The sequence below is a fragment of the Chlorocebus sabaeus genome, chromosome 28, assembly GCF_047675955.1.
Source record: "Chlorocebus sabaeus isolate Y175 chromosome 28, mChlSab1.0.hap1, whole genome shotgun sequence".
Classification (NCBI taxonomy): Eukaryota; Metazoa; Chordata; class Mammalia; order Primates; family Cercopithecidae; genus Chlorocebus; species Chlorocebus sabaeus.
In genome coordinates this window covers 12331919-12344278 of record NC_132931.1, presented here as the reverse complement: position 1 = coordinate 12344278, position 12360 = coordinate 12331919, and the positions used below count along the sequence as shown (strand labels likewise).

The following is a 12360-nucleotide window of genomic DNA, read 5'->3' as shown; positions in this document are numbered from 1 at the left end:
ATCCCAGATTATCACATTTCCAACCTTTTCAAAGTCCATCACTATTCAATACACCCTCCCTCCCCATCCTGTTTCTTCCATTCCTCTCTCATCTTCCCATCCATCCTGGATACTGGGTCAATGACATTCACAAGAGTCTATTTTGTTTGTTTGTTTGTTTGTTTTTTTTTTTTTGAGACGGAGTCTCACTCTGTCACCCAGGCTGGAGTGCAGTGGCCAGATCTCAGCTCACTGCAAGCTCCGCTTCCCAGGTTTACGCCATTCTCCTGCCTCAGCCTCCCGAGTAGCTGGGACTACAGGCGCCCGCCACCTTGCCCGACTAGTTTTTTGCATTTTTTAGTAGAGATGGGGTTTCACCGTGTTAGCCAGGATGGTCTTGATCTCCTGACCTCGTGATCCGCCCGTCTCGGCCTCCCAAAGTGCTGGGATTACAGGCTTGAGCCACCGCACCCGGCCAAGAGTCTCCTATTGATGACAGAGAATATAAAATAAAGAAAAACATGGGCTGCTGCCCTCATGAAAGAATCCCTCCCATCCCTCTCCAGTCCTCAGCCTCCATTTATCCTACCTTTTCTTTCCCCATTACTGTTAGATCCATTGAATCGGCTCCAGAAACCAAATAAGTTAACCCGTTCCTAAGGGAACCAAGAAACAAAAGCATCATCCACTACCTTCTCAGGGGCAGCTTTTGCCTTCTGTCTTCTGGAATTTAGTTATGATGAAATTCAGATTCATTTTCCATACCAAAATAATAATAATAATAATAATTATTATTATTATTATTATTATTTTTGAGACAGAGTCTCGCTCTGTCACCCAGGCTGGAGTGCAGTAGCTGGATCTCAGCTCTCTGCAAGCTCCGCTTCCCGGGTTTACGCCATTCTCCTGCCTCAGCCTCCCGAGTAGCTGGGACTACAGGCGCCCGCCACCTCGCCCGGCTAGTTTTTTGTATTTTTTTAGTAGAGACAGGGTTTCACCGTGTTCGCCAGGATGGTCTCGATCTCCTGACCTCGTGATCCGCCCGTCTCGGCCTCCCAAAGTGCTGGGATTACAGGCTTGAGCCACCGCGCCCGGCCGGTCTCAATCTCTTGACCTCGTGATCTGCCCGTCTCGGCCTCCCAAAGTGCTGGGATTACAGGCTTGACAAAATTATTATTATTATTATTATTATTGAGACAGGGTCTTGCTCTGTCACCCAGGCTGGAGTGCAGTGGTACAATCTTTACTCACTGCAACCTCGCCATCCCAGGCTCAAATGATCCTCCTGCCTCAGCCTCCCAAGTATGTGGGACTGCAGGCATGCGCCACTATGCCTGGCTAATTTTTGTATTTTTTGTAGAGATGGGGTTTTGCTGTGTTGCCCAGGCTGGCCTTGAACTCCTGGACTCAATGGATACACCTGATTTGGCCTCCCAAAGTGCTAGGATTACAGGCGTGAGCCCCCCGCTCAGCCCTCATTTTCCATACCATTTCCACGTGAAATTACACATTAGGCTTATCTGACCTTTTATGGAGATTAACTAATTATAATCTCTATTTCCAGTTTGTTTCTAATTTAAAAAATCAGGGAAATTGGGAGGTGAAATTTTCACTGTTTTTTACTCTCCATCCCACCCCCACCAACAGAATTTGAGCATAAAAACTGACTCCACAGAAAAGAGAGGTTAGGGCACTTATATCTGAAACTTGAAGTGAAATATGGAGGTAAGATGGGCCCCTAGCACAAGCCATCTTTGTCTGGACTGAGAAACAATACCACTTGTCCAAGAGCAGGGAAAAGAATGGGTGTGGTCTGAACACCCTCCCACCTGAATGCTGATCTGTTCTGCTTCTTGAGCCATCATCAGGGCCACCTCCAGTTTCTGGCTGCAGTCATTTCTGCGCTTTTTCTGAAATGGAAGAAGATTAGAGCCAATGATAAATATTGACTTAAAGATTAGAGTAATGGCCAGGTGCAATGGTTCACACCTGTAATCCCAGCACTTTGGGAGGCTGAGTTGGGTAGATCACGAGGTCAGGATTTCAAGACCAGCCTGGCCAAGATGGTGAAACCCCATCTCTACTAAAAATACAAAACTTAGCTGCTAGCTGGGCATGGTGGAGGTTGCCTACAATCCCAGCTCCTCAGGAGGCTGAGGCAGAGAACTGCTTGAACCCGGGGGGCAGAGGTTGCAGTGAGCTGAGATCACGCCACTGCACTCCAGCTTGGGGTACAGAGCAAGACTCCATCTCAAAAAAAAAAAAAAAATTGAGTCACTAATAAATATTAGCAAAGTGACCCCAGCATACTGCTACCCATCTGACATTCTCTTCAACTACAACATTTATTTCCAGTTCCTAGTATTGATACGATACTCCTACTCTTAATATTTTGGGATCAGACATAACACCCCCCATCCGTCTAATAAACATCTCACCAATTCCTAACTATATATATGTATATATTTGGAGGCAGAGTCTCACTTTGTCACCCAGGCTGGAGTGCAGTGGTGTGATCTCAGCTCACTGCATCCTCCACCTCCCTGGTTCAAGCAATTCTTCTGCCTCAGCCTCCTGCTGGGACTACAGGCACACAGCACCATGCCCAGCAAATTTTTTGTATTTTAGTAGAGACAGGGTTTCACCATGTTGTCCGGGTGGTCTCAAACTCCTGAGCTCAGACGATCTGCCCACCTCGGCCTCCCAAAGTGCTGGGATTACAGGTGTGGGCCACCACACCTGGCCCTAGCAATATTTTCAACCAACATTTTGGTGTCCTCTCCAAAGTGAATCCCATGGAAATTTGAAAAGAGGATTATAGGAGACCAGGTGATTTCACTTTGAAACTTCTGACAAGTTTCTTTAGATCCAGCTGTTTAATACTCATTGCTTGATTTTCTAAAGCCCCTGAGCCACTAAGCCTCTGCTCATTTGCAAGGCTGGTCAAACCCAAAGTGACTACAGGGAAGAAATGTGATTGTGCTAATCCAATGGTTCTCAACCGGGTAGACTATGCCCTCCAGAAGGCAGCTGGCAATGGCTAGAGATAATTTTTTGGTTGTCACAACCACAGGCAGGGGGCAGAGGGTGGAGGTAGGAGCTGCTGCTGGTTAGATGCCGCTGGAGCCTAGGGATGCTGCTAAACATCCCATGATACACAGGACAGCCCTCTACAACCAAAAATTATCTCCCCCAAAATGCCAATGCCAACAGTGCTGAGACTGAGAAATCCTGAGTTAATTTGTGCCTTCATTTCTGCCACACCTGCTTTGGCTAAACTGTAGAAAAACCTCATCCTCAGAATGGCCCCCCATCTGCAGGCAGGGAAGGGGACTGAAAAAAATAATTGCCCTGCTGCAGTCCTGGGAGCAAGAAGAGTCCTTCATGAATTACCTCACCCTTGGCACACCTGGTCAGACACAGAACTTTCTCCCGACATGGCTTAGCCTGGGAGAAAATCAGGTTTAATAAAAGGAGGATTTCATTTCCTCTATATCACAACAGAACCCCAAGATGTGCTCACCATGCCTGATAGCTCCAGGGACAGCTCCTGGAAGTTCTTCAGCATATTGACTGGGATCCATGCACGAGAAACTGTTTCTCCAAAAAATGTCACGTGGTACTTAGACTGAAATAAAAGATGGTCCTGTTATGGACTCCTGTCCTGCTCCCTGCTTTTCTCCTCTAGCCAGAAGGAGGTGCTGGGCCTCACATGCCCCCTTGAAGCCTGACTCATCTACCCTATCCTCGTTCCAATTGTTCTTCCACTCTAACCTCAGGAATCCTAGCCAAAGCATATTTATCAAAACCACTAATGCCCTGACAGTGGATAAATATTTAATTAGATACAAGTTTGTTTCTATTATATGTGTGAGCACTTATCTCTGTGTTTGTCCTCCTAGTTAAGTATCTGTTTTCACTTGTGTCTGCTGGTTATGTCCATGTCTCTTATCTGTACATCTGTGAGGATGGATTTGTTCATTACTTTGGCCTGAGCTCCTTCTTACCCTGAACCAGGAAACTCACCGGCAGGGAATCAAGATGGGAAGTAAAAAGAAAATATTCTCCTAAGTCAGGATCAGATTCTATCATGCCTGGCCACCTGGAGAAGATAGTTGGGTGCAGGGTACAGAAGAGAAGGGGTTAGATGAACAGAACACAACCTCATCAATGTACATGCACAGAAAAGAGCAGTATGATTTTTTTTTCTGAGACAAGGTTTCACTCTGTCGCCCAGGCTAGAGTGCAGTGTTACAACCATGGCTCACTGCAGCTTCAATCTCCCGGGCACAAGTGATCCTCCCACCTCAGCCTCCTGAGTAGCTGGGACTACAGGCAAATGCCACCACACCCAGCTGTTTATTTTTTGCAGAGATGGGGTCTCACTATATAGCCAGGACTGATCTCAAACTCCTGGGCTCAAGCAATCCTCCCACCTTAACCTTCCAAAGTCCTGGGATTACAAGTGCGAGTCACTGCGCTCAGTCAGCAGTACGCTTTGCAAAAAAAGGATCTAAAAAATAGATTCCTCTGCCATTAGCCCCCTCTAGTGGTCACTACTCAATGACTCAGATGAGGAAGTGACTTCCATCAATGCACACAGGAGTTCAGAATACACCTAGTGAAGGTCTTATCCTTCTGAGCCATCCCATAATCCTAAAAACAAAATCTTTGACTAGGGACATCTCCAAAGAAGAAACTATTCCACTTTTCCTTGTTCCCTTTACTTTGTATCTCTCAATCTCAATATTTTTATTTATTTTTAAGATGAGGACTCACTGTCACCCAGGCTGGAGTGCAGTGGTGCAATCTTGGCTCACTGCAACCTCTGCCTCCCAGGTTCAAGTGATTCTTCTGCCTCAGTGTCCTGAGTAGCTGGGACTACAGGCGTGCGCCACCACATCTGGTTAATTTTTCTATTTTTTAGTAGGGACAGGATTTCACCATGTTGGCCAGGCTGGTCTCAAACTTGTGTGCTCAGGTGATCTGCCCGCCTTGGCCTCCCAAAGTGCTGGGATTACAGGCGTGAGCCACTGCGCCTGGCCAATCTCAATATTTTTAAATGCCTCAGATCCACCCTCTTCTTTCTACCAGCTGGGGTAGCACTATCAGACCCTTTTTTCCAGGGAGCTATCACCTCCACGCTGAAACCTCCAGAAAACATGCTCTTTCAAAGCCTTCAGGCATGGTACTTTATCTTTTCTCTCACCCCCTGCTCTTTCTAAGGCCAGAACCATTTCAAGTACAGATGTTTTCCATTTGCTTCCATCCCTGCTTGAATCTACCTCTCCCAAGTTTGTGAAGGATGCTCTGACTGTGTCATGGTGCCCTACCAGGGGTAACCGTATTGCTTGGCCCAGATGATGGATCCTGGGATGTAGGAGGCATAGGCCACATCACTTTCAAGCCCTTTCCAGGTCTCCTCAGGAATATCACAGCGATTATACTGCATATCTGCTGAAAGAGAGAAGGAATGAAGGGACAGGAAGAGACTCATAAAGAGAAAGAGGTGAATGAGGGTTGGGGAGAGGACAAGAAGGAAATTGGTATATGCAGCAGGTGGGACCAAAAGGGCACCTGGGAGATCAGCATGGAGGAAGAACAATAAAGACCCATGGAGGAAATGCAGCTGGAACCAGGGGAAGTAGGAATGCTGCCTCCTCATACTATAGAAAGAGATTCCACACTCCTGCTTGCACCCCCGCATGTCTGATTGTGCTCCTGTCTATGGAGCATCATAAGAATAATTTCTCTGAGACTCTGTTTTCTCATCTGTAAAATCATTGGGCTGGACTAGATCATCATCATCTCTTCCAACTAGTTTCAAACATCCTAGAATTCTAAGCGCACCAGATCTCTCTCATCTGTTTTTCCTCATATATCCTATATCCCTCCCTATCCACAAACCCAATACCAATATTCTAATCAGGATTGACAGGGGCAGACCAGTGCTCATACATTTAGATTCCAGGCCCCTCCCCACAATATCACTTTGCAGAGCATCTTCATCCAGCCTTTTCTGCCCAGATTCATCTCCATATGAAAGGCAGATCCTTCCTCTCTCCCAAGCACTACAAGGACCCATTGAGTGCTAACTATATTTACGTAGTATTTAATCTAAAGGATAAGTGCAGAGAAAGAAAGGGAGGAACAATAAAACGTGAATAAAAACATTTCCAGTCTTTTCTACCTGTGTTCTGATCACAGGACCAATTATCTGGGAGAACTGAGGGGTCAATGTTCCCACACAGCCGCCTCCATTTCCCACAGTTTGGGAAGGAACACTGGACCCAGACCAGACACTGACCTGTGAGAGGAAAAAAATGAAATAAGAGACTTAAAAATATGCTCTTCCTTCTTTAATCCAACTAAAATCAGGATAACCCTCCCAACTCCCAGAATCACATAGCCAGAGAGACATGAGAGATCAACCAGCCGGATCCCTGACTTGTAAGTGGGAAACCAAGGCTCAAAGAGGTAAATGGCTTGCTGAGGATCAGCTAACTTGGTGATAGAGCTGAACTTAGAACTCAAGTATCATGCCTTGATCTTTTTCCTGTACTAGGCTACCATATCTCCCCACCCCAAGGCTGAAAGGAATGTTTCTTGTATTGACAGTTCTCAAATTAAAAGGCTGCCTGACATCTTTCCAGATAGTGCCTTGTTCTCTGCTGGCATGACACTACTGAAAAGATCTTTTGAAGGACCAACCTGCATCTCTTTTGTGCACAACATCCAGAGTTCTTATCCAAATCCCAACTGATTTACCTGTCACCAAATCACCAAGTTGCAAACTTTAGGACCAACAGCGTTGGAGTTCACTCTTCTCCAAAAGACAGAGGTCTAAGCCTATCACTTCTCCATCAACTATTAACTTTGGGCCCTGCTCAAATGCCAAGTCTTCCTTTTATCCATTACCTTCCAGACCCCTACCTCTCCTAAGCTGACTCATGTCTCTCAGCCTCTCCCTTCTCCCACCGAAACTCTTCCATTGTGGTCTTGGAAACTCCACTGACTTGAGCAACAAAAGTCCACATATCCTCAACCTCCAATCTGAACTTCTATCTCCTTTTTGAAGCCTGGAGACCCACTAATGACACTGCCCCACCTAAACCACCCCCACCTGCAACCCTGTAAATGGAGTCAGTTCCTCTCACACTCCCCATGTCTCTCGGGACAGAAAGTCAGGCTGGCATTATCATTACCCCATTGCTACTACTCCCCAACTCTTATAAAAACCCTTCCTCCCTTGAGGTCTATGCCATGGGACTATCCTCACCTCTTATATCCCTTGTAGAGATGCTGGCATCTGATTCAGTCTTCTCTCCACCTCCTGCCTTCATTCCAAATGACCTCTATATCCACAAGAACTCCTCATATAGCACCCCATTCTTTCAGTGTCTTGACTTTTTTCCTCATGTCACCTCTGGAACCCACTCCCACTCCTGCATGCCCCACCCAGTCATCTGCAGGAACTGCACACCGTCTGAGCCACTTATCCAAACATCCTCTCTATAAAAATGCCCCATCTTCCACCTCACTTGCTCAAAGACTCCTATAGCAACTTTCATTTTATCTGGCTCTCCAACCCACTGCCCACTACCATCCTCTCCATCTGGAAGCAATTTCCATTCTTCACTCTGTTCCACTCTGGTTTGATTACTTGACGCTTACTTGGATTCTCTTGTAGACACCTTCAGCTCCCTTTCCCACTGTCCTTCTTCCTACCCAGATGACAAAACACCAACGGGAATGAACCCTCTCTCCAGCTTTTCTGACTCTACACTCAAGCAATTGAGTTGACAGAGAAAAATCACATAACAGACACATAGGTATTGCTAAATATTCACTATTTAACATTATCAACCAACATATTTCTCTAGTAAGTTCACTGCCTCCCACTGCCAAATTTTACCTTAAATACCTGATCATAAGGGATGGCTCCAAATCCCATCCCTCCAGAATCATCCCTCAGAAAAGAAGGTGATTTGCATTTGGGTCCTTTCAAAATATCACAATATAAGAGATCACTTGCGCAATTACTTTTTTTTTTTGAAATACAGTCTCGCTCTGTTGCCCAGGCTGAAGTGCAGTGGCACAATCTCGGGTCACTGCAGCTTCCACTTCCCAAGTTCAAGCGATCCTCCTACTTCAGCCTCCCAAGTAGCTGGGACTACAGGCACGCACCACTACACCCAGAAAATTTTTTGTATTTATTGGTAGAGGCAGGGTTTTGCCATGTTGCCCAGGTTGGTCTTGAACTCCTGGGCTCAAGCGATCCCCCCCCTCAGCCTGCCAAAATGCTGGGATTACAAGGGTGAGCCACTGTGCCTGGCCTTAATTACCTTATCTTAAAGAACAAAGTACTGGTTCTGGGACTAATATGTTAGTCTGAAATGACAGTTGCCAATAGTAGTTTTGGATGTTTACAGAGGTGACCTAGCAAGACTAGAAAAATAGAGTAGGAGGAGAGGCCAGGAGTCAAATAAATTAATACAGATCAATAATACAAATTGTTAGCTGTGAAAGCAATGAGTACTTACAAGAAAATGAGTAGGAAAAAATCACTATAATGATATGGAACTGGAAATTTATGGCTTGGAATGATATTTTTGACAAGAACATTGTACTTTTTAAAAAAGTTTCAAGTAACCTAAAGGAGAAGATAATGTGCTCTGGAAAACTGTTTTGATGCCCAGATGTGGCTCTATGATAATGAAGACTGATGTCACAGACACCTGTTAAGAGGATTTCACTTGACCACTCATTCCTGAAACACTAGTTTCCTGTGTTCTCTGATGTCTCATTCTCCTGTCCCCCTCTCCTCAATTTTACTGGCAACTTCCCCCGCAGTCTTCTTTGCTGGGTTCTCCTTGTTCTTCAATCTCTAAATGTCAGGGGTCCCAAAGCCCAATCATGGGCCTTCTCTCCCCATGATACACTTTCTCCTGAGGCAAACTCACCCATTCCCACGGCTTTGAAATCCATTTTCATACCTGACAGAACACAGCTGTCTACTTACAGCCTCTGTTCTGAGTTCCAGATTCCTAAGCCACCTTGTTCTTTGATACCTCTATTTGGATGTCTCACAAGGATCTCAAACCTAAATGTACCCAAACCTGAATGCTTAATTTTATCCCACAAACTTTTTCTTCCTCCACTCTTTCCCATCTCCCTTCACGTAACTGTTCAAGCCAGAAACCAATCATCCTTGACATACCCTCTCCTGCTCCAACCTTCCAGTATCCAATTCATTACCAACTTGTAACAATTTTACCTCCAAAACATACCTTAAGACCATCCACTTTTCTCTTTCTCTACTTTCATCATCCTAATCCATTTTTTTATTTTTATCTTATTTTTTAAATATTTTTTTTGAGACAGGGTCTTGCTCTGTTACCTAGGCTGGAGTGACGTGGTATGAACATAGCTTATTGCAACCTCAAATTCCTGGGCTCAAGTGATCTTCCTGCCTCTGCCTCCCAAAGTGCTGGGATTACAGATGCAAACCACTATACTCAGCCATCATCCTAATCGAAGCCTAATACCTAATCCTCATACTAACATCTTAACTGGTCTATTCCTGTCTTCTCCCCATACTCCATCTCCAATTAATCACCAAAGGATCCTTTTAAAACATTAAAGATGTCACTTCCCTGGTTAAAACCCATCAGTGGCTTCCCCCTGCACTTAGGGTAAAATGCTCACTCTGTACATGGTCTTTGACCTAGCCACTGCCTCCCTCTTTCCAGTCATCCAGAGCCACTTTCCCAACTTGCCTCCCCTTGCTCTCTAAGCTCTGCAATCACACTGGCTTTCTTTTAGTATCTGGAACATGCCACACTTCACCCTACCTAAAACTCTTTCTTCACTTGGATAACTTCTACTCTGCCGTCAGGTTTTAGCTGAAATACTGTTTCTTTAGAAATGTACTCCCTGACCAGCCCAATCTTACTTCCTCTCATGATACACTGCTCTTTTCCTTCCCTGTACTTAAGTACTTAACGCAAATTGTATTCATTAAGTAATCCTTCCTACTTCAGGAGCACTCACCTCTCCTTGGCAACTGTAAGAAACGGGAAGAATGGTTTATTTATAGCAGGAGACTGATAAATCCACTGCAATCACAATTCAACTCACAAGCACCACCTAGAGGGTGAACTCCCATCTGCCAACCTAAGATCTAATCCATGCAGTAATTCTTTTTTTCCATTTCTTTTTAAATATAAATTCACTATTTTTTTCTTTTTTATAGAGACAGGGGTCTCACTATGTTACCCAGGCTAGTCTTGAATCCTGGACTCAAGCAAGCCTCCTGCCTCATCCTCCCAAAGTGCTAAGATTACAGGCTTGAGCCACTGTGCCAGGCCCCTTGCAGTAATTCTGAGAAGTACAGGAGACAGAGCAACACAAATCTAATGACACCAATTTATTTGAACTAACCAGAGATCAGGTCAGTGGGGTCTGCAGTATCCCTAAAGTTCTCAACAAGCACATCTGAGTTTATATAGTCACATACAACCAAAAGAAAAAACCTTTTAGCTTCCTTTTTGACTCTATCTAGAAACTCCCTTCGGGTAGTCTGAACTCCAGGCCACCTGGTTGTTCAAATTAGACTTATACCTCAGTGCCTTATGTTACTATGTCATTATAACAAGAGGAATGGTTTATTAACCTGAACTACCTTTTTTTGTGCCTGCATAGTCTTGGAGTTTTCTTCCAAGTATGTTCAAATTATATTATGCTTCCACAACCAAAACCACATATATGTACACATACAGATTAGACACTAGGTAACTTTTTATTCCACTGTTCCTTAAACTTGGAACTTGTTCTGTCTTTTTGCATTATGTTTTGAAGTTTTGTTTTTGTTTGGTACAAGTGGGTTTAGACTGTCGTCTATTTATTTAGTTTTTTAGAAATAGGGTCTTGCTCTATCACCAAGGCTGGAGTGGCACGATCATCGCTTACTGCAGCCTCCAATTCCTGGGATCAAGAGATCCTCCGACCTCAGCCTCTTGAATAGCTAGGACTACAGGCATTACCACCACACCCAGCTAATTTTTTTTTTCTTGTAGAGATGAGGGTCTCGCTGTGTTGCCCAAGCTGGTCTCAAACTCCTGGTCTCAAGTGATCCTCCTGCCTTAGTATTTTTGAATTTTTGGACACACTAGTATATTGTATGATCTATTTTATTTCTTGTCATAAAATTTACCATTATCAGGCCGGGCACGGTGGCTTACACCTGTAATCCCAACACTTTGGGAGGCCGAAGCAGGCAGATCACAAGGTCAAGAGATTGAGACTATCCTGGCCAACATGGTGAAACCCCATCTCTACTAAAAATACAAAAATTAGCTGGGCGTGGTGGCATGTGCCTGTAGTCCCAGCTACTCGAGAGGTTGAGGCAGGAGAATCACTTGAACTCGGGGGGTAGAAGTTGAAGTGAGCGGAGATCATGCCACCGCACTCCAGCCTGGCGACAGAGCAAGACTCCATCTCAAAACGAAACAAAACAAAAAACCCCTCCCTCAACTCTGTACCCATTCCTTTTTTGTTTGTTTGGTTTTGTTTTTGTTTTCGAGACAGAGTCTCACTTTGTTGCCCAGGCTGGGGTGCAGTGGCACGATCTTGGCCCGCTGCAAGCTCCGTCTCCCAGGTTCAAGCGATTCTCCTGCCTCAGCCTCCAAGTAGCTGAGACTACAGGCACACGCCACCACACACGGCTAATTTTTGTACTTTTAGTAGAGATGGCGTTTCACCACATTGGTCAGGCTGGTCTTGAACTCCTGACCTTGTGATCCACCCACCTTGGCATCCCACATAGCTGGGATTACAAGCATGAGCCACCACGCCCAGCCTCCATTCCTTTTTATCTACCATCTTCTCCCTCTTACTTTCCATATCTAAACTAATTGAAAAAGTGTTTACTCTTCAACTGGCTATAAGCTGCCATTCAAACTTACCAACCCTTTCAGTAGCTGTAACCAAACCCCTAACGGCCTCCTAATCGTGATATGCTTGAGCTTATGTTTATCCTCTTTGACTTCTTTACAATGGCATTTGACATGGTTGAGCACCCCTCTTTCTTTAAATTCTCTCCTCCCCTGGCATCTATAATACCACTCCTGATTTTTCTATTACCTTTCTTACTACATCTTCATTTTCCTCCTGGGAAACATCTAAAATGCTTTGTACATAGTAGGCACCCAGTAACTATGGATTATGTGAATAAATGACTCAATGAATGAAATCATTCTCTCAGCAGCATATTCCGCAACAAGCAGCTGTGAGAGATTAACTATATTCTTTGCAGAGTTTCCTCTAACATCCTAACCCTGCCTCTCTGCTCTATCTCAAATTTTCAGGCCAAACAGGTTT

The 12360-nt window shown here is 44.8% G+C and overlaps 1 protein-coding gene across 23 annotated transcripts in view; it reads right to left on the bottom strand.

Moving 5' to 3' along the window:
- The window catches only part of ZCWPW1 (zinc finger CW-type and PWWP domain containing 1), a 28466-nt gene that overhangs the window by 3074 nt on the left and 13032 nt on the right, over positions 1-12360 (bottom strand). For 8 of the 23 annotated variants that reach the window (XM_037990388.2, XM_037990387.2, XM_073012753.1 and 5 more), the window contains 6 exons: positions 6170-6286; positions 5313-5436; positions 4006-4081; positions 3503-3607; positions 1809-1889; positions 569-635 (listed from right to left, as the gene is read on the bottom strand). In XM_037990388.2, the coding sequence (XP_037846316.2) occupies positions 569-635; positions 1809-1889; positions 3503-3607; positions 4006-4081; positions 5313-5436; positions 6170-6286 (570 nt within the window). Of the gene's footprint in view, positions 1-357; positions 466-568; positions 636-1808; positions 1890-3502; positions 3608-4005; positions 4082-5312; positions 5437-6169; positions 6287-7258; positions 12337-12360 lie in introns of those variants that run through there. The other 15 variants (XM_037990396.2, XM_037990399.2, XM_037990403.2 and 12 more) reach the window with 5 other exon arrangements.